The sequence below is a fragment of the Plasmodium inui genome, assembly GCF_000524495.1.
Source record: "Plasmodium inui San Antonio 1 unplaced genomic scaffold supercont1.48, whole genome shotgun sequence".
In the NCBI taxonomy this organism is placed as follows: Eukaryota; Apicomplexa; class Aconoidasida; order Haemosporida; family Plasmodiidae; genus Plasmodium; species Plasmodium inui.
In genome coordinates this window covers 6,468-30,258 of record NW_008481882.1, presented here as the reverse complement: position 1 = coordinate 30,258, position 23,791 = coordinate 6,468, and the positions used below count along the sequence as shown (strand labels likewise).

General features: G+C 45.8%; 8 protein-coding genes across 8 annotated transcripts; all 8 read left to right on the top strand.

Annotated features, from left to right (window-relative positions):
* Positions 1-442: 442 nt before the first annotated feature.
* C922_05250 (phosphoenolpyruvate carboxylase) lies at positions 443-3,826 on the top strand (the record flags this gene model as incomplete). Its single annotated transcript, XM_008820822.1, has 1 exon — positions 443-3,826. The coding sequence occupies one exon, from the start codon at positions 443-445 to the stop codon at positions 3,824-3,826; it is 3,384 nt and encodes a 1,127-aa protein (XP_008819044.1).
* Positions 3,827-4,474: 648 nt separating this feature from the next.
* Positions 4,475-8,545, top strand: C922_05249 (hypothetical protein; the record flags this gene model as incomplete). The annotated part of the gene is made up of 1 exon (XM_008820821.1): positions 4,475-8,545. The coding sequence occupies one exon, from the start codon at positions 4,475-4,477 to the stop codon at positions 8,543-8,545; it is 4,071 nt and encodes a 1,356-aa protein (XP_008819043.1).
* A 1,282-nt stretch (positions 8,546-9,827) lies between these two features.
* C922_05248 (hypothetical protein) lies at positions 9,828-11,861 on the top strand (the record flags this gene model as incomplete). The annotated part of the gene is made up of 1 exon (XM_008820820.1): positions 9,828-11,861. One exon carries the CDS (start codon positions 9,828-9,830, stop codon positions 11,859-11,861), a length of 2,034 nt encoding a protein of 677 aa, XP_008819042.1.
* Positions 11,862-12,621: 760 nt separating this feature from the next.
* On the top strand, positions 12,622-13,549 carry C922_05247 (dynein intermediate chain 2, axonemal; the record flags this gene model as incomplete). The annotated part of the gene is made up of 3 exons (XM_008820819.1): positions 12,622-12,730; positions 12,893-13,111; positions 13,431-13,549. 3 exons carry the CDS (start codon positions 12,622-12,624, stop codon positions 13,547-13,549), a joined length of 447 nt encoding a protein of 148 aa, XP_008819041.1.
* A 142-nt stretch (positions 13,550-13,691) lies between these two features.
* C922_05246 (dynein intermediate chain 2, axonemal) lies at positions 13,692-15,557 on the top strand (the record flags this gene model as incomplete). Its single annotated transcript, XM_008820818.1, has 1 exon — positions 13,692-15,557. One exon carries the CDS (start codon positions 13,692-13,694, stop codon positions 15,555-15,557), a length of 1,866 nt encoding a protein of 621 aa, XP_008819040.1.
* A 1,301-nt stretch (positions 15,558-16,858) lies between these two features.
* C922_05245 (protein arginine N-methyltransferase 1) lies at positions 16,859-18,061 on the top strand (the record flags this gene model as incomplete). Its single annotated transcript, XM_008820817.1, has 1 exon — positions 16,859-18,061. One exon carries the CDS (start codon positions 16,859-16,861, stop codon positions 18,059-18,061), a length of 1,203 nt encoding a protein of 400 aa, XP_008819039.1.
* Positions 18,062-20,629: 2,568 nt separating this feature from the next.
* Positions 20,630-21,157, top strand: C922_05244 (nascent polypeptide-associated complex subunit beta; the record flags this gene model as incomplete). Its single annotated transcript, XM_008820816.1, has 1 exon — positions 20,630-21,157. One exon carries the CDS (start codon positions 20,630-20,632, stop codon positions 21,155-21,157), a length of 528 nt encoding a protein of 175 aa, XP_008819038.1.
* Positions 21,158-23,011: 1,854 nt separating this feature from the next.
* On the top strand, positions 23,012-23,497 carry C922_05243 (50S ribosomal protein L21e; the record flags this gene model as incomplete). The annotated part of the gene is made up of 1 exon (XM_008820815.1): positions 23,012-23,497. The coding sequence occupies one exon, from the start codon at positions 23,012-23,014 to the stop codon at positions 23,495-23,497; it is 486 nt and encodes a 161-aa protein (XP_008819037.1).
* Between the last annotated feature and the right edge of the window lie 294 nt (positions 23,498-23,791).

Here is a 23,791-nt window from a genome sequence, read left to right as displayed (position 1 = left end):
GGAAGATCATCTCCCACATGTACTGGCAAAGCTCAGTGAAAATCTTCTGTGCTTCTCTGTATTGTCGGCCGTTTGAAGATCCACGCGAGCGTCGCATTTTTGGAGCGCACTTCGAACACGTCTCGTGAGGAGCCCCCTTTGGCGCGACCGCCTCTCCTTTTTAAGCGCCCCCCTGTGCGTGACTTAGCCGTTCCGCGTTACACATTTGGCTTCTCCTCAGAGGGAAGACGCGCTCCGCAAGAGGGCACCCACCGTCCCGTCGCAGTCCCTATCGCGGTCCTATCGAAGTCCATATCGCGGTTCCTATAGTAGTCCCACCGCAATCCCACCGCAGTCGCTATTGCCACTTATTGAACCAACTGGGAACAACCGAATCCCTGCGTGGCTTCCAACCTGTGGGTGCCCTTCGAGGCGACGCCGTTTTGAGAGCACCTGGCCACAAATGGAGGACCAGGGGAACGTCAAGGGGGGATGCCCCCAGGGGGACAGCGATGATCCGAAGCATTCCCCGCAGCGTGATTTGCAGCATGACCAGCGAGATGACCCCGACGGGGGAGACCGCCGCGGGGAGCGAAAACTGAAGCTTCTAATCGAAGGAAAAATGGTGGAGACGAAAAACGCAGTGGATTTTATAAAGCCTCTGAAGGATGACATCAAAGCATTGGACTTCCTGCTCTTCGACATGCTGAAGGATAACCTCCCAAATAAGTTATTTGAGACGTTATGTACGATTCACGACATGTCAGAAAAGTACAGTGAAAATCAAACGCAGGAAAATTTTAACTCCTTAAAAGACTCCATTTACAATTTAGATGATGAATACCTCGGCACCATTGTGAATGCATTTGGCCACATGTGTATTTTGTCCAATTTTGCAGAATGGGCTCATAGAGGAAGGAGGAGAAAGGCCTTCGATATGTCCTTCACTCCGAACGAAAGAATATACGGATCAGTGTATGAGACGCTAAAGGGAACATTCGACATGCTGATAAAGAGCGGTTTTGACATCAGCCAAATTTATGAGCAACTGTGTAATCAGACAATAGACTTCGTATTGACGACCCATCCAACACAAGCCATTCGGACGTCCCTCCTGAAAAACTACATACAGCTAGCCGAATTGTTATTAAAGCTGGACAATACAGATAAAGAATTGTACAAGAAAAAAATCCTGTATGATAACTTGAAAACGTATTTGCTAACCGCATGGAAGACAGATGTCATCCGAAGGATTAAACCTACCCCCATCGATGAAGCCATTTCTCTAGTCGACATAGTGGAGAATTGCATCTTCTACCGCATCCCAAACATTATCAGATACATAGATAACGTTTTTTACGAGTATAATTTACCTCCAGTTAAGTTAGAGTCAAAAATTTGTCTCTTCTCTTCATGGGCAGGAGGAGACCGAGATGGGAATCCATTCGTTCTCCCCGAAACGACGAGGTACGTTTGTTATATGAACAAGATAAGGGGCTGTGAGCTATTCATTCCGATGGTGGAAAAGTTGATTAGAGATTTGACTCTACACCATTGCACTCAACATTTTAAGACGTATGTGAAGCACCTCGAAGATGAGGTCTCTCAATACATTTTTGACCAAGATAGGAAATACCTGGCGCAGAAGTTCCACTGGTTTTCTCCATTTTCGAAATCTAACAAAAGCGAAATATATAGGAGAGCCCTTCTAGTTGTCTGGGCTAAGCTAAAGAGTACCGTCCAAGTGTATAAGTCTCTCATTTCGCACCAACCTGTGGATACCAATTTCGAAAGGCTAATGTTTAACTGCTCAGAAGAATTTGAGGAGATCCTTATGGAATGTTATAGAAGTCTGTCCGATTCTGGAAATGCTCTCATTGCTGAGGGGTACCTAAAAGATGTCATTCGAAATGTCAAGATATTTGGTCTGCACTTGATGAAGCTGGACATTAGACAAGAATCGGAGAAGCACATTCAGGCCATGGATTACATCTGTGAGAAGCTACAAAGTGGGAAGTACTCCCTCCTATCTGAGGAGGAAAAAATCGACTTCCTTACAGATATTCTCCAATCCAGCAGACCATTAATACCGAACAATATAGAGCAGGAACAAGACGTTCCTAGTGATTTCCTAAACGTGATAAAAACGTTTGATGTGTGTTCTCAAATTGAGGAGAGTGCACTAGGAGCATACATTGTCTCCATGTGTAATCACGCATCGGACATCTTACTAGTGGAGGTATTTCAGAAGGAGCTGAAAAAAAATGCACAGAGAAAAACACAGAGGGTTGTCCCCCTCTTAGAAACGATACAGTCTCTCCAGATGTCTTGCACCATTTTGGAAAACTTAATTAAGAACCCATGGTATAGAACCCATTTGAGAACCCACTTTGATAACAAGCAAGAAATTATGATTGGCTACTCCGATTCGGGCAAAGATGGAGGCAGATTCACCTCTGCCTGGGAGTTATTCAAAGCACAGGAGAAACTCGTACACATAGGAAAGAAGTACTCTGTGGAGGTCCGCTTCTTCCATGGCAGAGGTGGTAGCGTCAGCAGGGGAGGAGGACCACAGCATTTAGCCATCCTCTCTCAACCAATCAATACGATAAAGAACTACCTTAGGGTGACCATACAGGGGGAAGTCATCACGCAGGATTTCTGCCTAAAGGGAATGATGCTACGATCGATAGAGACGTATATGAGCGCACTCCTCAAATGCTCCCTCTTAAAAAACACAGTCATGGTGAAAGACGAATGGAGAGAGCTGATGGACGAAATGAGCCAACTGACAACAAAAGAGTACAGACACGTCGTCTACGAAAATAACGATTTTGTGAATTACTTCAGATGTGCAACTCCGCAGATCGAAATAGGGAAGCTCAATTTGGGATCAAGACCATCCAAGAGAAAACAAGGAAATGTAGAATCGCTTAGAGCAATCCCTTGGGTCTTCTCCTGGACACAGAACCGAATACACCTTCCCGTTTGGCTTGGCATAGAAAAGCTGTATGATCACCTCATAGCAAAGGGAAAATTAGGCCTCTTGCAGGATATGTACCGAAACTGGCCTTTCTGCACCAGCTTCTTCAACCTAATCAGCATGGTTATGGCCAAAGCGAGCTTGCAAATAGCTGAAGAGTATGACATTCTGGTCCCCGACGAGCTAAAATACATTGGAACCATGCTGAGGGAGAAATTGAAGAAGGCCATGGAACTGACTGCTCTCGTTACCAACGAGAAGAGCTTCTGTGACAACGACATACTGACGAAGCGCTCCATCGAGAGCAGGACCAAATGGGTCGCCGTCTGCAACTTGATTCAGATTCAGGCGCTTAAGCGACTGCGGGAGAGGCATCGCGAGTGGGAGCTATCACATGAAACAGATCGATCTAAGAAGAATAGCGATACCCCAACCGGAGAGGAACCAATGCCTAGCCGAAGCGCTCACCCGATGAAGGGGCACGAAAGTGAGGCAGACAACAAGTTAACCAATTCAGCGTCGAAGGATGAGCTGGATAGCCAATATGAAAGTCCCATCAGAGGGAGCAGCAGCAAGCGCATCTACTCCTACTTGAGCAGGAAAAAAAGCAAATTAATTAAAAACCCAAAGTTCCATCCCCTTCTCGAGTCATACTCCTCCGCCTACCTACAAAGTGAGGGAGAAAATGACTTTTTTTTTGACGATTTACCGGATATGGGTCTGTCCCGTGGGAGGAGTGCATACAAAACGAACGATTGCACGTATGACGAGGTGACGAAGACCTACATTGATTACACCTCCCTGAATGATGCCCTCATAGTGTCCATCAAGGCGATAGCCGCGGGGATGCAGAACACGGGCTAGTGTCAGAAGCTTTCGCCGCCCCCTTCTCTCCCAGGAAGACAATCCCACGTGGACCTCCCGCACCGGTTGGTTTACACACTGCATAGAAGTACTTCGTTTGGCCTACCCCAACGTCGCTTTTATTTTATGCGTGCTTCCCCCAATTGTACATCCGTGATACGTGAAAGTTCGCAACGAGGAACACTCTTTTCTGGGGCTAACCCGTTCGGAAACGCGTCAACCGTGGAAAGCCTTTTTTTTTGCATCGCGGAGAAGTGCGCTATACGCCCTTTCTGTTATATGCAGCCCCACGTACATAGGGCTGCGTGTCGAAAAGGTTGCAATGGGATTGCAAGAGTGACGCGGCGTTTCCGTTTGCGATGGCCTTCATCTCAAAAAAAAAAAAAAAACGGGTCCCCCAAAAGTTGCCTAAAAGTCTAGCCATTTCGATTATCCGCGTAGAAGTCGTTATGGCCTCCATAACAGGGGAAGGAAAAAAAAAATTAGTCAACTGTGCCGTAACGCATAATGCATTCACCATACACGTATAATGATGCCCATGCCGGTCGGATATACCTATACATAATATAGTCGGGTTGGTTGCCTCCATCCCCCAGCAGTTTTCAAAGAACACTTCAAAAGAGCGCTTCAGAAGATGGCACTGAAATGATGAACCTAGAGAAGGATAAAAAGGTGCTTAAGGACAAGTTACGAGAAGAGCTGCAAAGACTGAAGGGGTACTCCATAATCCAGCTGGTACTATCCTCCCTCCTCCAATCGGAGAAAGAGACAAACGGAGGTGTGAAAAAAAAAGGAATTCTATACAGCCAAATAGAATCAAAATATGTAGGAAAAATAGTGTATGATACATTTTGTCACTCCAGGGGGGCAAGGAGGTATGGTGAACGTAACCCCTTCCCACTCTGTTGTGTTAAAAGAAGAGTACACATTGGGAAGGGAAGCAAACAACTCGTCGTCAGCTGGACTGATAGGAGCATCCCCTCCGAAACGGCATTCCAACTGATTAGCAGAGAGAAAGACTTTTTTATTTTCCTAAAAATTACGCATTATGTGAAGAAAGAACCACTGAGGAGGGCAGCAGAGGGGTCACTCTCGCCCCTCATAGTGTTTCTCTACGATGTGGCGGCAGCAGAGAGGGGTGGCACAGACGAAAGAGAGAAGGAAAGGATCAGCGGAGGGTGCACCGATGGGCCTCTCACCGATGTGGGGTCCACAAATGGGGGGAATTCTTCCCTCGCTCAGTTGGCCAACGTGCAGGGGGGAGCCACATGCTGCGAAACAGGAATAGGAGGAGCGGCAAAGTCGAAAAGGGAACCACCCCAAAAAGGGGACTACAAAAAGTTCGTCGATCGATACCTGTTGTTAGTTCACTACAGGAGCCATCGAAAGGTGACTCTTTCGCAATTTTTGAACTCTCTAGTCAGTGCATCACTTAACCATTCGCAGATTGGTTTTGATTCGAATTCCACTGCTATGGAAGAGCAGCACAGGGGTCAGGATGAGCGGGGAGAGGGCTCCATTTTGGTCACTCCCCATGGAAGGAGCAGCAAAAGAAGAGAGACAAAAGGCATAAGTGGAAATTCCCACCCCGGTAGAAGACTCAATACCGTTGATTTGCAGAACGATGTAACGGGTAAGGTGTCCCACTCCAAAAGGGACTTCCCTCCGGAAAAGATACATGATCATCCCGAGGGATACAGCGATGGTGATATTCGTAATGAGAGGGATGAGGTCAACTCATGGGTTATGCCTCTCCTATCCGGAAGGCAAACAAGATGGCTCAAATTTTGTCGCCAAAAAAAATACACGTTCCACCATCGCCCCCCCCAAAAAGGAACCAACTCATCAGAACAAATCTGCCACTTGTTAACGGTACCAAATTGCCGCATATACATTTATACATCCAAAATGGAAAAGGGAAAGCATATCTTTTTAACCTTCCACAAAATGAGTAAGTGCTTCTTTATTTTTGCTTCTCCCATTTTGGGGGTCCTTAACGGAGACCACTTGCAATTTGTCTGTCTGTCGAGTGGCTATCGCAAGTGCAATACGCGAACTTCATGCGGTCGGGACAAGGAAGGGGCTACCCCCCCCCAAGTGATTACCCCCTTCTTGGAGGAACTGTCCCTTTCGATTGGAGCTATGTATAACAAGAAGAAAAAGTCAATTAGGAAGCTCCAAAAATATCTGGCGAACAGGACTCTCAAGGGGTACATAAATTTCCATCGCTTTGGTAAAGAAGTCCAGAAGGAACAACAAATTTACTCCTACACGTTTTACGACATTGGGGATAATTTTTTCCTAACAAAGGGAGAGCACTCCCCAGAAGAGCTCTCAGGAGGTCCCCAAAGAAGGCGCCCAAAGAACCCCACACAGGGCATTCCCAACCTGCTTCAAAAAATAGGGCCCATTCTAACCCAGTGCAGCCACTTTAACCCCAAAGTGGATATCCATTTTGCTCAAAGGAGACTCGAGAAGGTATGCGCAAATGTGACTGATGTGTTAAACTGGTGTAGACAATTTAGGACGTCCATAAGGTGGACGAAAAGGAGAGAGTGCATATGTGTATACTTCCTTAGGAAGGATTTCCCATCGGTAATTAGCACCAAATGGAATGGTACAAATGGTCCACTAGTGGAATGCCCAACTGGGTTTACTCAGCCCTCCCCCTGGAATAGCAATGATAAAAATAGAGGAACGAAGAGCCCAGAGAGGAATACTTTTCAATCCGTTCAGTCACTTTGTCCCTTCCAAATTTTATCCACCAGAGGAAGAATCTTCAAAATGATCAGGAGAGTATGCCTCCTTTTGTTTAGCCTTACTCATAAAATGGAGAAGCTTGCCAATTTGGATCTCCTCCATATGTTAAGACACGTTCACCACGTGGTTGTAGCTTTTCCCTACCTTTACGTTTGTTACGCGCAGGAGGGGGGCTGCACCCGTGGGGATATCTCCACTCAGGAGAAGCGCCATGGTCTTGGTCAACTTTCCCTTGCGCACCTCCCTCCACACATGGAAGGGCTGCAACGATTAAGAAGGAGAAGGAAGAAAGCCATACGGAGGATCTTGCTGAAGGAGGGAGAATTCCTCTTCCTCCTAAAAATGCATAAAGTGCTTCTATATTTTTACCTGTACGTGACTGGAAAGTTGTGCCGAACGTGGCTCAACAGTGTCAGAGGGAGAAGGGGGGCGCCCAAAGAGGGGAGAAAGACGGCATGGGAAGAAGCGACGTGCAAAGAAGTGACCCCCCCCGAAGCGCTGCCTCCGAGCCGGTTCGACGAACTTATCAAACAAATTAAAAGAGAAAAGTGGAAGAAAAAAATTTATCTGCATGTTCGAAACTGCATGGGGGTCCTCAAGCGCGACAAAAAGGGTGCTCATACGGGTGAAGAAATGAATAACAAAGCGCACACCTTGGAAGGAGGAGCGCGAGGGACAAAAGGAAGGCTCATCAGTTCGTTTATTTTGAGGCCCGTGTGCATGAATGGGAATTTCTCGGGGGGCACAGAAGCCACTCCTGAGGGGGTTCGAGACAGGGGAGTGGACTACGAGGAGGTTCTTTCTGCTGGCAGAGCGACAGATACTAACGCGGCTAACGCTGCTAACACTGCCAATGATGTCAACGCTGCCAACGCTTCCAACGCTTCCAACCATGCCAACTCACGTACGGAGCAACGCAGCGAAGGGGCACACGCAGAAAAAGACGATTACGCCAACTTCTTCAAACTGCGAAACATGAAAAAGACGGCCCGCATATTGGGCCCAGCGCTGATGGATAGAATGGCTGACAGACTCTACGTCGGAAGGAAGGCCCTTTTGAATGTGAACGCACACAGGGAAGAACTACTGGGAATAGTGAGCCAATTCGAGGAGGACGCAAAGGGGGTTCTCTGTGCTGTAAGGGAAGCATCCTCTCACCGGGGAGGCATAATAACTACCAGTCAGCATGATCTGGATGACCCACCACGCAGCCTCAACGGAGAGGAAGTGCAAAGATTGTTACACCATATATGCAAGAAGAAGCGTGTTAATAAAAATTTCTCTATTTTTAACATCCCCAGTGGGTGTACAGGAAGGGGAAGGCTGCGCCATGTTAGTGGGGTCAAGGTGAATAACAAGGTGGTGAGAAGTTTCTTCCGACTGGAGAAGTCCCCACGTGAGAAACGACCCCTTGAGGAGTCACTTCGACGGGGGAGTCATAGCCGTACCCACAAAGTTTCCCTGAAATATCTGGTCCATTTGGTGAATGGACACATAACCTTTGCCGTGAATATTTTTTCGAAGGATCATCAAAAATGGGCCCACTCAAGAAGTCGGGTGTACTTTCTCAACGTGTGCAAAAATGATGTAATTAAAAATATGTTAATAGAAAGGACAATTCACTTTTTGGAGGATCTCCTAACCTATGTGCAGGAAAATCTCCCCTTCCTGGAGAGCGAAAAAAAGACGCGTGTCCCCAAAGGCCACCACATCTCCTACAATTTGTGCAAAATATTTTGTTACGAATTAAAGCAAGGTAAATGTGAGATGAAAAAAATATACAAGGTGCAACCCGGGGGGGAATTTTACGTACACCTTTTTACCTTAACAAGTCAGGCGACTCTCTTTCTTTATTCCACCGGGGGGGGAGGCGGCTTCTGTAACCCTTTTTTTGTGAAGTTTTTTGAGCGGAATAAATTCTACGACGCCTTTGTGGAAAGTGCAAATCGAGTAATCTGAGAACAAGTGGGGGGCTTGCACAAAGAAAGAAGTGAAGAAAACCCGCGAAGTGGTGAATGCCACGGGGGGCGATGAACACCTTGCGGGAAAACATTCTGACCGGGTCATAATTTTTCAAAAAAAAAAAAAAAAACAGCCATTTGTTATTACTCTTTTTTTTCATCACCACTGTTACGGTTACTATTATATTATGTTTTACTTTTATTATTTTTTTTTTTCCGTTTGGCTACCTCCTTTACCGCTCACTGTGCTGAAGCCCACATACAACATTTGCAACGGTCCCAGTTTGCAGCTCATCGGGCGAGATCGAGGAGACCCAGGTTTCCGTGTGTGTGGGGTATGCGGCGCCACAACATCAGAACAGGAAAAAGTGAGCAAAACGTTCTGCGGGCGATGGAAAAAGAAAAAAGGGAAAAAACGTCCATACGTTTTGTATGCTTGTATGCATATGAGAAAGCAAATGCATATTGCTATTTTCCTTACCTTTACGTAAATTCGCGAATGTAGAACTGTGAAGCCCTTTCGCAATTTTTTTCAACCTCATAAATTGTTTCCCACCAGATCGTAGTTAAGATAGTTTTCTTTTTTTTTCTTTTGTCATTTTTTGGGAAGCCTCGCAGTAGCTACCACTCGGTTGACACGTATGTGTAACTGGGGAGGTAAAAAAAAAAAAAACTGACCCATTTTTTCCTTTACCCCCTGACGCTTCCTTTGCTGAAATAAGTGTACCTACATGCGCCTGCGTGGGGGGATACCCAAGCGGGCGCGCTTGGTCCAGACGCGGAAGAGTAGGCCCAAAAGTAGGGTCAAACACACGTATTCACGGCGCGAACAACGTACAACATAACACTCTTCAGTGGAGAAAATTTAACGGATGCCATAGACAAGGAAAGTTGAAGTAAACTTAAGGCCGAAGGTTTCCCCTCAAAAAAAAAAGGAGGCCCCCCGAAAGAGGAAAGGCATAACTTGCAAGTGTATATGCTCGTGGAAGACGCAACATCCGCACGCAAGCAGATAGTACACATCAACACGAGCGACATAGAAGGTGGGCGAAAGCGCGTAGGAAAGATAAAAAGAGCACGCGACGGGGAAAAGGAAAGACAGGTGCCAAGCGATAGGGGGAGAGACACGCAACAGCAAAATAGGAAGCAAAATTGAAAGCGAACGCAAAAGGAATATTTGAAGCAGACGAGAAAGAAAGAATCGCCCACCACGCGGCTCACCTCTGAGGGAGGAAGAGGGCCCTACCGCTGTAAGCACAGTTAGGGAGCTTCACCCCAAGATGGAGGTCTCGATGGAGAACCCCCCCAAGAGGGAAGCCTCCATGAGGAGCCGCCCCACCAAGGAGCTCCACGGCCCGTACGACAAAATAAAGTACGAGTTCTCCGACGTGAAGTACACAGTAGATCATGGGAAGCTGGAAATTCTACACGGAATAAAAGGCATCCTCCTTCCCCAGACCATAACAGTGATCATGGGCCCCAGTGGAAGCGGGAAGACAACTCTGCTGAACATTCTGTCCATGAAAGTGACAGACGGTGTGGAAGGAAATTTCCTCATTAACAATACGAATAGGAGCAAAAATATAAAGAGTTACATGGGATACGTTCTCCAGGATGATTATTTCTTCTCCCGAATGACTGTATACGAAACGATAGAGTTTACTGCCAAGCTGAAATTAGACATTAGGGACAAAAACAAGTTACGCGAATTGGTTCATTCCGTGTTGGAGATAATGAGTCTAACCCATGTGAAGGATACCATCGTGGGGGATGCCTTTGTAAGGGGAATAAGTGGAGGACAAAGAAAAAGACTATCCATTGCAAATGAAATTTTGTCAAACCCACCTTTACTCCTCATGGATGAGCCGACAAGTGGATTAGACTCCTCATCCGCCTTATCCCTAGTAGAGTGCATTCAGAGAATAGCTACCATCTCGAATACCACCATCATATCGTCTCTTCATCAGCCAAGCAGCCAAGTGTTCGGAAAGTTTGACAGACTTATAGCAATAACAAATGGGTACATAATATATCATGGGAAGACAACCGACCTGAATAAGTATTTAAAAAAAGTTGGGTTCATTTGTCCGTACGGGTGGAATGTGGCAGATTACCTCATGGATGTCCTCTGCAACGTAAATTTCGAATCCATCCTGCTGGAGAATTACAATAAGTATCTTCGCTATGATAAAGAGATAGGTTATTATATGGATATCGACTCTATTGATAATAAAGTGATTCATGACGACTACGATTCGTTGTTGGCCAAGGAGGGAAATGAGACTAAAGGGGCACATAGGACGGAGAAGTCGTCACCACAAAGTAGTGATAAATCCCCAATTGGGGTACGGAAAAAATCTTCAAACGTTTCCATAAAAGAAATAAACAATGCAAGGGAACAAGATCTGAAGAAGCTAAAGGCCGTCGAGGTGTTAATCTCTTTGCAAGAAAAAAAGACACCATATATTAGACAGAACTTTTTTCTCCTCACAAGAGGATTGAAAAAAATAATAATCGATGAGATCACGATCGTGAAGGTGATAGACTTGGTTGTCATTCTAACCTTGTTTGCCTTCCTCTGGTTAAAAACGTTTAAGGAGGACACGGAAGACGGGATCATTGATACCATTGGGGCGATTTTCTTTATTCTATCCTACTGGACTTTTTACCCTGCCTACTTATCATTGTATTCCTTCCCCTCAGAGAGGGAAGTCATAGCAAAGGAGAGAAACATGAAGACATTCCAAGTGAGTAACTACTTTTTTTCCAAACTCCTTTCAGAGTTTATCTTTTTCTTAACCTTAATTGCCTTCTGGGTTCTAATCACACATCTGATTCTGTATGGGACGCTTAAATTTGGAGTCTACGTTAGTTACGTCTTCATCACTTTGTTAAATGCTCTGATTAGTAGCTCCCTGGGATATTTCATATCGACTCTGTTTGATAACTTCAGCAAGGCTGTTAGTTTCCTTTCTGTCGTTTTGCTGACCATGACGCTGACAAATGGGTTCTATGTCGAGATAGCCAAATTGCAAGTACCTTTTAGATACCTCCAATGGTTGTCTTACCAAACATACTCTGCCTCAGTGCTAGCCAAAATAAAGTTCGATGACGCGCTTATCAAGTGCTCTGCGGAGAACCTCTCCTCTGTGTGCCAAAGCGAGGGCTCCTTCCCTGGCAAGGTCATAATAGACAAGCGGTTTGCCAAACTGCACATTTCCCACTCCGTCTTTATCCTCGTCAGCTTCTACGTCGTGATCAAGGCGGCGACGTACGTCTCCCTGCGCTGGTCCCACGCGCTCAGGATGAAGTGATGCGTCTATCGAGGGGGATACCCAAGCGGGTGATCTTCTTTGGACAAGGCGAAAATGGCGCGTCGTTATTTTTTCTCCCTTTTTCAAGGCGCCGTTCGGCGACGTGGCCCGGCGTTGCTGCGTACTTCTCCTGTGTGATTGCGCCGCCTCGCCCTACTGGGTTTATTTCCCCTTTTTTGTATGCTAGGGGGGGCTCTTGTGCACCCCCTACCTATGTGTTATCCCCACTTCGCGAATCCTCCTACGGAGGTGTAGCGTGCCTCCATTTTTTCTCTCCCCCCCCCATGTCCTTTCGGGAACTCAGATAACTGAATCGCCACGGCGTTTGTAAGAAGACACCCATTGTGCGAACTTGCCTTAAGAGGGAATGACACGCATAGAATAGACATGTGATGCTTCCCCCCCGATTGGGAGTTTCCCCTCTTTTCACTTAAGAAGGAAGTGCAAACGCAGTGAGACGTGCTTCCTGAGTATCCTCAAAAGAAGAAACCCGCACGGGGAAAAAAGTGCACACAAGCGCGTTGGCACAGGGGGTAGTGGAAAAGGCTCCTTTTTTTCTCATCCCCACTAACCGGTCAGAAGGATCCCCATTTTTTTGCAAAGACGGGACAAACATCGGGAAGTGGTAACAGTCTCGCTTTGTCCGAGCTCCGTGGGTATTCTTTTCTCCCTCCTTTTCGCCTGTTTTTTCCCCCTCTTTTTCGCCTGTTTTTGCCCCCTCCTTTTCTCTCTCCTTTTCTCGCTACTTTCCTCCGCACACATGTCCCAAATCGTGTACCTGGACGAAGAGAAAACGCGGGGGAGGTATACCTACCCGAATGGGAACGTCTACATGGGCGAGTTTAAGAATGACAAGTTTCACGGGCAAGGTGGGTCAGGAGAGGGCTGTTGGGGGTTTCACGTGGCTCTTCAAAGGAAAACATAAAAAAAAAGTGGTCAACTTCGACATGGTTCATTTATAAGTGTCCTTCCATTTTTCTCCCCCCGAAACCGTATCCCTTTCCCATTTCCCACCCTTCCCATGGAGATAGGTACTCTAGCTTTTAAACACAAGGGAGAGTACAAAGGAACCTGGGAAAACGGCAAACTTGTCCGGGGGCAGTACTACTACAGTGACGGATTGGAGTATCAGGAGAAGTGGAAATACCTCGTGGAGTCTCCCTATTTCTTTAAAGAAGAGATTAATAAGGACGAGATTATTTTCAAAGAAGAGAAAACGAATGCCTTCCTGCATGATATTTACGACATAGGTACGAGGGTTTCCCCTTTTGAGGCACATCGGTTGGGTGTGCGTGTCCGTATGTGTTGATGCGTCCATTGGATCTCCCCGCATTTGTGTGCATTTTTTTTTTTTTTTTTTTCTCCATCCATTCGTCGATGTGTGCATGAAAGGAAGCTTTCCGTGTGCGTTTTTTTTTTTCTTTTTTTCTCCAGCCATGCGAGGAAGTGTGTGCACACGCAGGCGTACGTATAGGTATATGTAGCCACATGTAGGTACACGTACTTATACCCATCTCGCTGCCTCTTTGTTTGTTTTTTTTCTTTCCCCCCTCGTTCTCCTCCCCCTAGGCGACGGGTACTGCAAAGTTAAGGAGAGTCTCGTGTACAGGTTTGCAGATGATAAGCCAATCAGGCAGGTGAACGAGAGAGAGAAGAGCTGGATAGAGAACCACTGCTCCAAGTGTTAGCAACGGGAGGGGATGCAGATATAGGGAAGAGCAACCCCCCCTTTTTTTTTCCCCGTTCCGCGACATCATCACGACTAACCCCACCGTGGGCACACTTCATCTGAGTTGAATCTCCCCTCCTACCGCTTCGCTTCCCGCTGACATGATTGACTACTACCATTGCTACACGAAAAAACGGAGCGACGTCTGGGAGCCATGCGGGTTCACCAAATCGAAGAGTCAAGTGGTGGGCCGAATAGAACCAAAAGAAGACTTGCAAAAAAAGTATATGCTGAAGGAGAACCTATATTATAGCGATGAGAATGTGAAAAAACGAAGCGAGTGTTACGTAAACATAGAAAGCGTTAAGCTAGAGAACAAATTCTTTTACCACAACGAAGGGGGATGGACCAAAGACATAGATATCACTGATCAGCAAAATAAAATCAAATATGTGAAGAGGCTAGACAAAGATATAAACACAATTAACAGCGTAAAAATCCTCATGAATGAGACGACCAGAATTATTAACAAAAATAATAGCATAGGTATTTATAAAGAATATTTCCAAGATGAGGAAGAAAGTAAGGAGGAGTTCAGAATAAAATCCATGCTAGTGATAAAAGACAAGATTAGGAACTACTCTAGGTATGTCACTTGCATCAAGTGGTCAACCGATAGTAGTCACAGGTTGGCCATCTCCTACTGTGTTAATAATCATAAACAGATTTTAAGTGACTCTCCAAAAAATTGTCTCCTATACAATCTAAACGAAATTAATAGTCCGTATCAAATTTTATTCTCCAAGACGTTCATAAAATGTCTGCGATTTAATCACAAAAATTCGGATCTGCTTTTGGCTGGTTCTTATGACGGGACAGTGAATCTGTGGGATTTACGGAAGAAGAATACCGTATGTGAGTCCTCTTCCAATCATGCTAGTCACAAGAATATCGTGCAAGATGTTATTTGGCTGCAGACCAAGACGAACAATCACTGCTTGTCCGTATCGAATGATGGGGTGTGCTTACTGTGGGACATACGCAATTTTAGTGACCACATTGAGTCCTTTTCCTTACACAAGGACAGCGGGGAGGTTTGCCACCTCGTGGAGACATCCAACTTGGACACATCTGCGCTGAACAACTCTCAGGGGGGCGTGGACATCAGCCAATTCGTTACTTACCCCGCGCAGATTACTGGGACGGTTGCGACTGGGGCAGCTGCAAGTGGGACAGCGGCAGCTGGGGGGACTAATCAAGCGATCCCCTCAACCAACACGGGGAACAGCGGCGTGGCCCCGCCCTCCGCCAACCTCTGCTACAGCGCCAACTGCCTAGAATGGAACTTGGAGGCCGGTCCCTCCAAAATACTCGTCGGCACAGACGAAGGATACGTCCTCTCCCTCTCTAAGAGACAAGCCAAAAATCTGGAGATGCTCCAAAAGTATGGAGCGTCAAACGAGAAACATCTCTCTAGCATAACCAGCATCAAACGCATTCCAATCAATTTGAAGTATTTCCTATCAACAGACAAGTGGGGTTTTAACATATGGTCTGAAGACATTAAATTTCCCATCATTTCAAATTACTACGACGAGTGTGTCATTAATAAAGGGCTGTGGATTAGCGACTCTTCCTTCTTCATCCTGGCAAGGAAGGATGGCTACCTTGACTTCTGGAACCTACTCTACAATTTCAATGAACCCATTATTCAGCAGAAAATATGTAATTCCTCCATCACAGAAATGGATGCACATCTAAATAATAAATACATTTCGGTCGGGAATGACCAGGGGGATATTCACATTCTAAAGTTGGGATGCAGCTTCTGTAGGAACACCAGTGAGGAGAAGAATGCGCTGGATGAGCTGTTTGAGAGGGAATCCAAGAGGGAAAAGAATTTGGAATACATCCGGAAGCAGCTCAATTGTTTACGAAAGAAACGAGAGTGCCTCAACATGCAGGATGTGCACATATCGGAGGACGTGGTACAGGAGACGCAACGCGAGTACGAGTCTGTTTTGTGAGGAGGGGGTTCCCAACGAAGAGTGTCATTGGGGGAAAGAAGGGGAAAAAAAAGGGGGAAAACAGGCTTCCCTTTTTTTATCACCCCTGGATTGTTCTTATCAGGGGAGGCTACACATATTATCCTCCCCAAGTTGCCGGCACCTCAACTGGCAGCGCCCCCACTTAGGGTTTTGTGGCCGATCCCCCTTGAGGGTGGGTGCCCTGCGGCAGAACTGTGTGAGTGTATTAATGCATATCTACCTACGTGTGGTTGCACCCTTGCTTGTTTCCGCTTGCTTCTGCTTTCTTGTGTCCAATTACACGCCTGATCCACGCTGCCAATAGAAAAACTTCAAAAGGGTTTTGCGCAACCCAAAACAGGTTCAATCGAGAGCAAATGGATTATATATACAACTGCCCCTTTCTGTAGGTGTGCGTGCACGCGCACATGAAAAGAGTGTTCCTTACGTATACGCCAGAAAAGATAAAAAAAAAAAAAGGTTAATGTAGCATATCCAGGTGCCTGTGCCCCCCCTTTTATTTGCATACCCCCCTGCCAATTGAGGAAAAAAAAAAAAAAAAAAAACTGGGCCGTATCACGTTCCACATGACCGTCATGACTTCGGCACAAATGAGGGCTGGAAAGGGAAAAAAAAAAAAAAAGATGATAGGATAAATAGGTAAATAAATAGAGGGATAAAAAAATAGATACATAATAAATGTACGTGTATAGGCAAACAATGTAGTAAGAAAGCGAAGGGAACAATTACGAAGGCAGGCGCAGAAGAGGAGCCACTTTTTTTGCAGAGAAAAAGCAAACACGAACAGAGGCAAAGAAGCAGAGAAGAAAAGGAAAAGAGCATACGAGCAGCAGTCGGGCAAAAGTGAAAATAGGCTAATCGTTTCACATCGAAAAGGAAGAGGTACAACATTTTTGAGCAGCTTCTGCGGCCTCATCTTCCTCGACTCCTTTTTCCTAAACTTTGTGTTTTTTTTTTCTTTTTTCCCTTCTTGTCTCCCCTTTCCTTCACGTTGAACTAAAAGTTCATAAGAGAATGGGAAAAGAACGATAACTCCAATGGGTAGATCCTTTTCGTAGAACATTTTGCCACTCAGCCAAGTCGGTAGCAACAGCTTTGCCCTATTGCACCCCCTTTTTGGCGCCCCATTTTGCGTCCCCCTTTCGATTCCCTTTTTTAGGTAATCCGCCTCCCTTCCTGCCGTACGAGCTGCGAGTTAGCCAACCGCGTGCCAGTCAACACGACAATACGGCAAGCGGCCAACACGCCAGCACAACAAGACGATAATACGCCAACGCGCCATGGCGAACAGGTATAACAAAGTGAACCAGGGCAAGTTCGAAATGAGGGAAGGCGTGTACAACGAAAAGGGAGGCAGGGGAAACAACGGTGATAAGGAACCCCAGGGATTTAGCGCAGAGGAGTTGAAAAACTTTTTCGGCACTTGGGGAAAATTCTGTAAGGAAAAAATAAACGAAGTAGGAGAGAGAAAAAACTTCCTCGTATTTGACAAAGAAAAGCATCTGGACAGCGGAAACAATGAGTACTTTAATTCGTACAACTATATCCATATACATGAGGACATGATAAAGGATGAAGTGAGGACAAGGACTTACTATGATGCCATTAGAAAGAACGAGCATCTGATAAAGGACAAAATTGTATTAGACGTGGGATGCGGAACGGGAATCCTCTCCTTCTTTGCTGCCATGTCGGGGGCAAAGCATGTCTACAGTATCGAAAAGAGTAACATCATCTACACAGCGTTAAGAATCAGAGACGAAAATAAGTTAACGGAGAAAATAACCTTCTTGAAGGGACTGGCTGAGGAAATCGAGCTGCCGGTGGAGAAGGTTGACATAATAATATCAGAGTGGATGGGCTACTGCCTGTTGTACGAAAATATGCTGGACACGGTTCTTTACTGTAGAGACAAATGGCTAAGGGAGGGAGGATTGCTCTTTCCAGATAAGGCATACATGTACATGGCTGGCATTGAAGATAGCCTATATAGGGAAGAGAAATTTGACTTTTGGAGAAATTGCTACGACCTAAATTACACTTCAGTGTTGCCAATATTGAAGGAAGAAGTTGTTATCGATTATGTAGACAAGAATTTCATCGTTACTGATTCGTGTTGCATACTAAAATTGGACTTAAATACATGCACAACGGACGACTTATCCTTTGCTTCCCCCTTTCGATTGAGGATGACCAAACGGGATTATTTGCATGCACTGGTCATATGGTTTGATGTCTCCTTTTCTGCGTGCCACACGGAGATCAGTTTCACCACTGGGCCGTACGGGGGACACACACACTGGAAACAGATCGTGCTCTATACAGACCACGTCCTCACTGTGGAGAAGCACGAGGTCCTGCGCGGAATGTTCGCCCTCAGGAAAAACGCCAAGAATAATAGGCACATCGACATGAAGCTGCACTACGTCTTCGACGGAACCCACACCCGCGCGCGCGCCACGCAGTTCTTCAACATAAGCTGATAAGCTGACGAGCTGACGAGGCAGCTAATCGGTGGAGTAGGTTAAGCGGGTGAAGCGGCGAAGTGGTGACGCGGTGGAAGTTTTACCTTGCCTGTTCATAACATTTGCGCGTTTTCCATGGCTAGCCGGGAAAAAAAAAAGAAAAAAATAGCTAGCCACGGGTGGCTGCTCATGTATTTCTTCCCCTCATTTATGATTTTTGTCCTTTTTTCATATATATATGCCATTTCGAGCGCCTGTTCCTCCTCCCCCACCTTTCTGTTCGCCCCATAACCATCCCGGGCGACATCCCACTTTGTTCTTCACGCAGGTTCACCTCGCATGTCGCAGAGGGCCCTTTCTGTTTCCCCCGTTTGAATTTTTTTTTTTTTTTTTCCAACGATTGACAAGTTGCAAATGACAAGTTGCGAATTCGTCCCTTTGTAGTTACGCCTTTATGTTTTTTCTGTTGATGAATTGGCCATGGTTCGCGCGAGTCCAACGAGCAAGGCAGCCGAAGACAGATGCTAATCTGCACATTGCAAAGTCGTAGAGAACTCCAAAAGGCAATGTACAGTAGAGTTAAACTCCCGCGTCACACACGGCGCGATGCAGCGTAACAGTGTGTGAAACACTCAAGTGAGTTTCCTCCAATCGTGCATTCAGACTGCTCCACCATGGGTAACGCGTGCACGTAGGAAAAGAATGCCACTTTCACACAGACATACACACACTCCCTATTGGCTCCTATCAACGAATATGCGCAATACGATGAACGAGTTAACTGCTGTGCATGGGGAAAAGGACCTTCCCCTTTTTTTTTCATTTTAAAAAGAGCTTATGTCCCCTTTTCTCGTTTGAGTAATGGTTGCCACTCTTAATTCTTCTAGCGGCTCACAGTGGAGGTAATTCCCAGTGAATTCCCTCATTGTGCCAGCTCCTCGGACGGTGCCATCGTGAAAAGTACCCTCTCCGCATAGGTAGGCCAAAGAGCACACATCGGGAGTAGCATATGAGCCCCACTTCAGTGTTGCTTTTGTGGAGAGAACTGACAACATGACAGACAAGGTACACACCGTTAGCTTATACGCGTAATGTTCAGGGACCATGCTCTGTGCCACGACAGGAGGTGGCTTTCCCCTTGGCGCACTACCTTCGCTCTACCTACGTCCTCAAAATCAGTAGTTACTTATTTAGCGGCGCATCGTTCATTTTGTTTTTCCTCCAACATAGTTACCATTTTAAAAGGGTGCACATGATGGCTCCCCAACCTGATGCGTTTAAATAACAAGTGAGATGTGATAACGCGTGAACCCTTTTCCAACGTGAGACGTATGGCCAGTGGGCACCTTTCCCATGCACAGCTTTCGTAAGTAGAAATGCTACACGGAGGAGGGGAAAAAAAACAACGAAAGGAAAAGAAAAAAAAAGCCAAACATGGGTAAAGAAAGAAAAAAAAAACGCACAGTCCAAAAGTGCGCATGCGGAATGGCTCCTCGGTGGACGGAGCACTTGATACAAATCTATGGAGAGACGACGGACGACTGGCCATGCTGGGTGGAAACGCTCATGATGTTTTTGTGTAATCTCAACCAATGTCCCCTCTCATGTGGATGCCATCTTTCCATATGCTCAGTTTTGCTACGTTTTTTTTTTTGAGGTTGCTCTGCACCTGTTGGTAGCGCTCCACTAACAGTTGTTATGAGGCATTCACCGATATTAGCAACAATTGGCTGGTGCAAGCAGTCGTTTACTCGCGTTAGCAGTCATGAATCCTTTTAGCAATCACTTTTGTTTTATTTTTCTCGCCATGCTGCCGTGGTGATGGCCCCGTATTCCTTTCCCCTGCCCGTCGGTTTCTCCCTCCGCCACCCGCCTCACCAAATGGTCATGCATATGTAATGGATACTTTTTATGCACAGCGCGGCACCCGTTCTTTTTTTTCTTTTTCACTGCTGAGGGGGAAGGAAACCCCACCCTCCTGCCTTCTTCACTTGGAAGAGAAGCGGTCGTCCTCTCCCACACAGCATCGCCACGAAGGGGTTCATATATAGGTGTATAAACATCCATGTGCTGTATATGCATTACTTTGCACTGTATGGACCAATTACATGTGCTGCTGTCATTTCATGCGGTTGTCCACGCCACTCCATCCACCCAGGTGCCATTTGACCGGTCGTCGCCACGCATACCTTGTGGCATTTTTTTTTTTTAAACCTTTCGCAATTCACTCGTTTGTCATGTTAAGCGTAAATCCCCTCGGGAAGAGGCATCACGTCCCATTTTACGACAGCGTTTTTTTTTTTTCTTTTCTTTTTTCTCGTTCTCCTTAAATTGAGAAAATTATTTTGCGCGTTCGCATATAATTTTGTACGTTCGTACATGCGCATGTTTGCATACGTGTTTAGCTCGGTCGCCGTTCGGTTTGCCCCCCGGGCGTTGCAAACGACTCCACACTTTTGCTTCTTCGCATCTGTACCACGCAGGTCATCCACACAAGCATAGTCGCCACTGCACGGATTGTTCCGCCGCGTCTCCTCTTCGTCTCCCCTTTTTCGTGTTATTTTTTCTTTTTTTTTCCCCGCCAAGATGGACAAAATATCGCCAGAAATTTTAGCCGCGAGGGCGAAGCTGAAGGAAAAGATGGGAGGCAACCTGAGACAAATCGGTGGCAAGGGAAGTGCGAGAAGGAAAATTAAAAAGGTCCATAAAAACTCCATGTCCAATGAGAAGAAAATCAATTTGATATTAAAAAAAATCGGTGCCTCCTACTTCGGGGAGGTGGATGAGATCTGTGTTTACAAAGCAGGGGATACATATATGGAATTTAAAAAACCAAAACTGTCTGCATCGTTACAATCCAACACCTATGTCGTCACGGGAAAATTCACAGAGCAGAAAATTGATATAAACAAGATATTTGAGGGTCTCAAAGGAAATAAAAATGTCGATATGAATCTTCTGGAGAAGATTAAAAATGACCCAAACATAAAAAACCTCCTTAACAAGGAGAACAACGGGAATGCGAAGAAAGAGGAAGCCGCGGAGGAGCCCGCTGACGTCCCGGATCTCGTAGAGAACTTCGAGGAAGTTTCCAAGGAGGATCAGAAGGAGTAGTGTGGGAAGGCAGTCCAGTTGGTGAGCTGGTCACCGGGATCGCCCGGCTCATCCATTTTATCCTTTTTTTTTTTTACACACCATGCCTACGTCTTCCGTTGGCGCAGTTGCATGTGTACTTCTTTGTGTTTCTATGTGCTTCTATACATTCCCATGTGTTCCCCTCCGTGTGCACAGACACCTATTAGTAGAACTTACCTCAAAAGGGACAGCACCCCACGAGCATAAACGCGTCTTTTTAATTTTTTAATCGAGTGAGCCAACTGAGGAAGTGAGGTCATTGAGCTGCGCAACAAGGGGTTGCAAAAATAAAAAAAAAATGAACAGTACTCTGGCAGGAGTAGTTTCACTGCTTAGAGGCAAATCCGAATTTGATTAAGGTGGGGCTACACCTTAAAAAGGAAACATACACAAATATATGCCCATGCATGTGAACTGTTCCATGCCCCCCACAGCGTTTTTTATTCTTTTTTTTGGGCCCTTTTGCGTACCGCCACGCTCATGAACCTTCACGAATGGCAATTCTGCTCGGAAAGCAAATTTAGCTAGCTGCTATGCTTCTCCATAGTGAGAAAAGAAAAAAGAGTAGGCCTCTTTTTTTTTTAGCGAACGAATAAGTGAGAGCGGCGGAACCAGCGGTGAGCCAACCGACGGGTTATACTACTGCGCATGAGCGAAGCGGCTGGACACATCTCCCCCGTTACATTTCGCATCAACCCGTTTGATGCTCAAATGAAAGAGCACCATCCTTTTTTTGGGTTTCACCCTAGGGAGGCTTCCCAAAAGAAAGGCGCTAGGCCTACAACCCTCCCCTCCCCTCTGTGAGAAAATGTATAAGTGTAATTACTTTGCCCCATTTTGTACAAACATAGTAAGATACCCCATGGCGACATGTTGCCTTTTTTTTTTTGTCCCCCTGCCCCCTGTAGAACTGCGCCCTAAAAGGGTTACAAACGATAGGGAAAAAAAAAAAAAACGAGAAGATCACACTGTAGAACGGGCCTTCTCAACCAATCTCGTATTTTTTGGAAAATCTGGATTTTTCTTTTTTATATTTTTTTTTCCTCACTCAGGTGACGCTTAAATGAGGTAGTCTTTCCCCCGTTGAGTGCACCTCGTAATATTGCGGGGGACCCCTTCTTCCACTTGGTGGCTTTGCGGCCTATTGGTGGTAAGGCAAACCCGGGGAGGAAAAAAAAAAAAAAAAAGTATCGCTCTAGCCCCGTGGCCCATAATGCCCTGGGTGTTACGTAGTGCGCATTTCTTTCTTTTCGAGAGAAACTAGCCTTTTTTGCGCTTCTTTGGGGTATTCGCGTGGCTTGGGTCCTTCGGCTCCCCGCGCTATGCCCCTGACTCATATGCTTATGCAAAAATGCAAGGGACTCAGCATGGAAACTCTTCCGCCCCAGGCGTTTCGCATTGCATGTTTCGCGCAACTGTTTTTTTTTTGCCACGCACAAAAAGGATACCGTTGAGTATTTTACCATTTTGTTATTTTTTCTTTTTCTTTTTTTTTACTTGTTTTTTTTTCTTTTTTCCCATTCATGTGTTCCAACGATACAGGGAAACCCCCACAGGCAAAGGAAAAAAATAAATAAAAAGGTGACGTACGCCATTCGAAAGAGAATCGTTGCATCTTGGGAGAGCGGCCCACACGAGAAGTGAAGAAACACAGCTGCATAGCGACACGGAGGTACGTAAAAGCATAGGTACTGGTACAGCCGTGTGACTGCTTATCTGAGCAGAGGAAACAAAAACAATCCACTCCCTCGCTCTGGTATAGGCTTATATATTCCTTCCCATTTACCTCAACCGTGCCGCATTCCACCCAGCGGGCATTTGACAATTTAAAAAATGGGAGGCAAGTCGAAGGGAAAGAGATCTGGAACGAGGTACAAGTTCTCCAAGAAATTCAGAAAACATGGAGAGTGCACGGCAAACAAATTTTTGGAAAACATTAACTATGGAGATTACGTCGATATTGTCTGCGACTCGACTCAACAGAAAGGTATGCCATTCAACTTCTATCATGGAAGAACAGGAAAGGTATTTCATATCACAAAGAGAGGTGTCGGTGTTTTAGTAAACAAGAGAGTTAAGCATCGAATTATAGAAAAGAAGGTCTGCGTGCGGATTGAACATGTCCGTAAATCACGATGCAACGAAGATTTCAAACTGAGGAAGAAGAAGAATTCGCAACTCATCAAGGAAGCTAAATTGAAGAAGGAATTTATTTCCATTAAGAGGCAACCAGAAGGACCTAAACCCGCGGCCATGATCAAAGTTCCCCCCACAAAAATTATTACTGTCGAGCCGTTGCCCTTTTATGAGGAGTATTAGAATTAGAAGCGGAAAGGAGACAGCGTAGAAATGAAGAAAAGGAAGAAGCGATGAGAAAGTAGCTCCATGAACGAACAAAAAACAGCGACGAATGTTTAAAGAATGTTGACAGTGTGGCAGTCAGAGGAGCCCAGAGGGAGAGAGAGCAACATACAGACAGGGCTATCTAGCATATGAGCATGTGCAGAGGGGGGGGTACAACTGGACCATTTGAAGGAGAACAAAATGGTGCGCCAGAGTGACGCGTTTGGATAATAATGCATTTCCTCCTCCACCCCTCATGAAAGTTTTTTT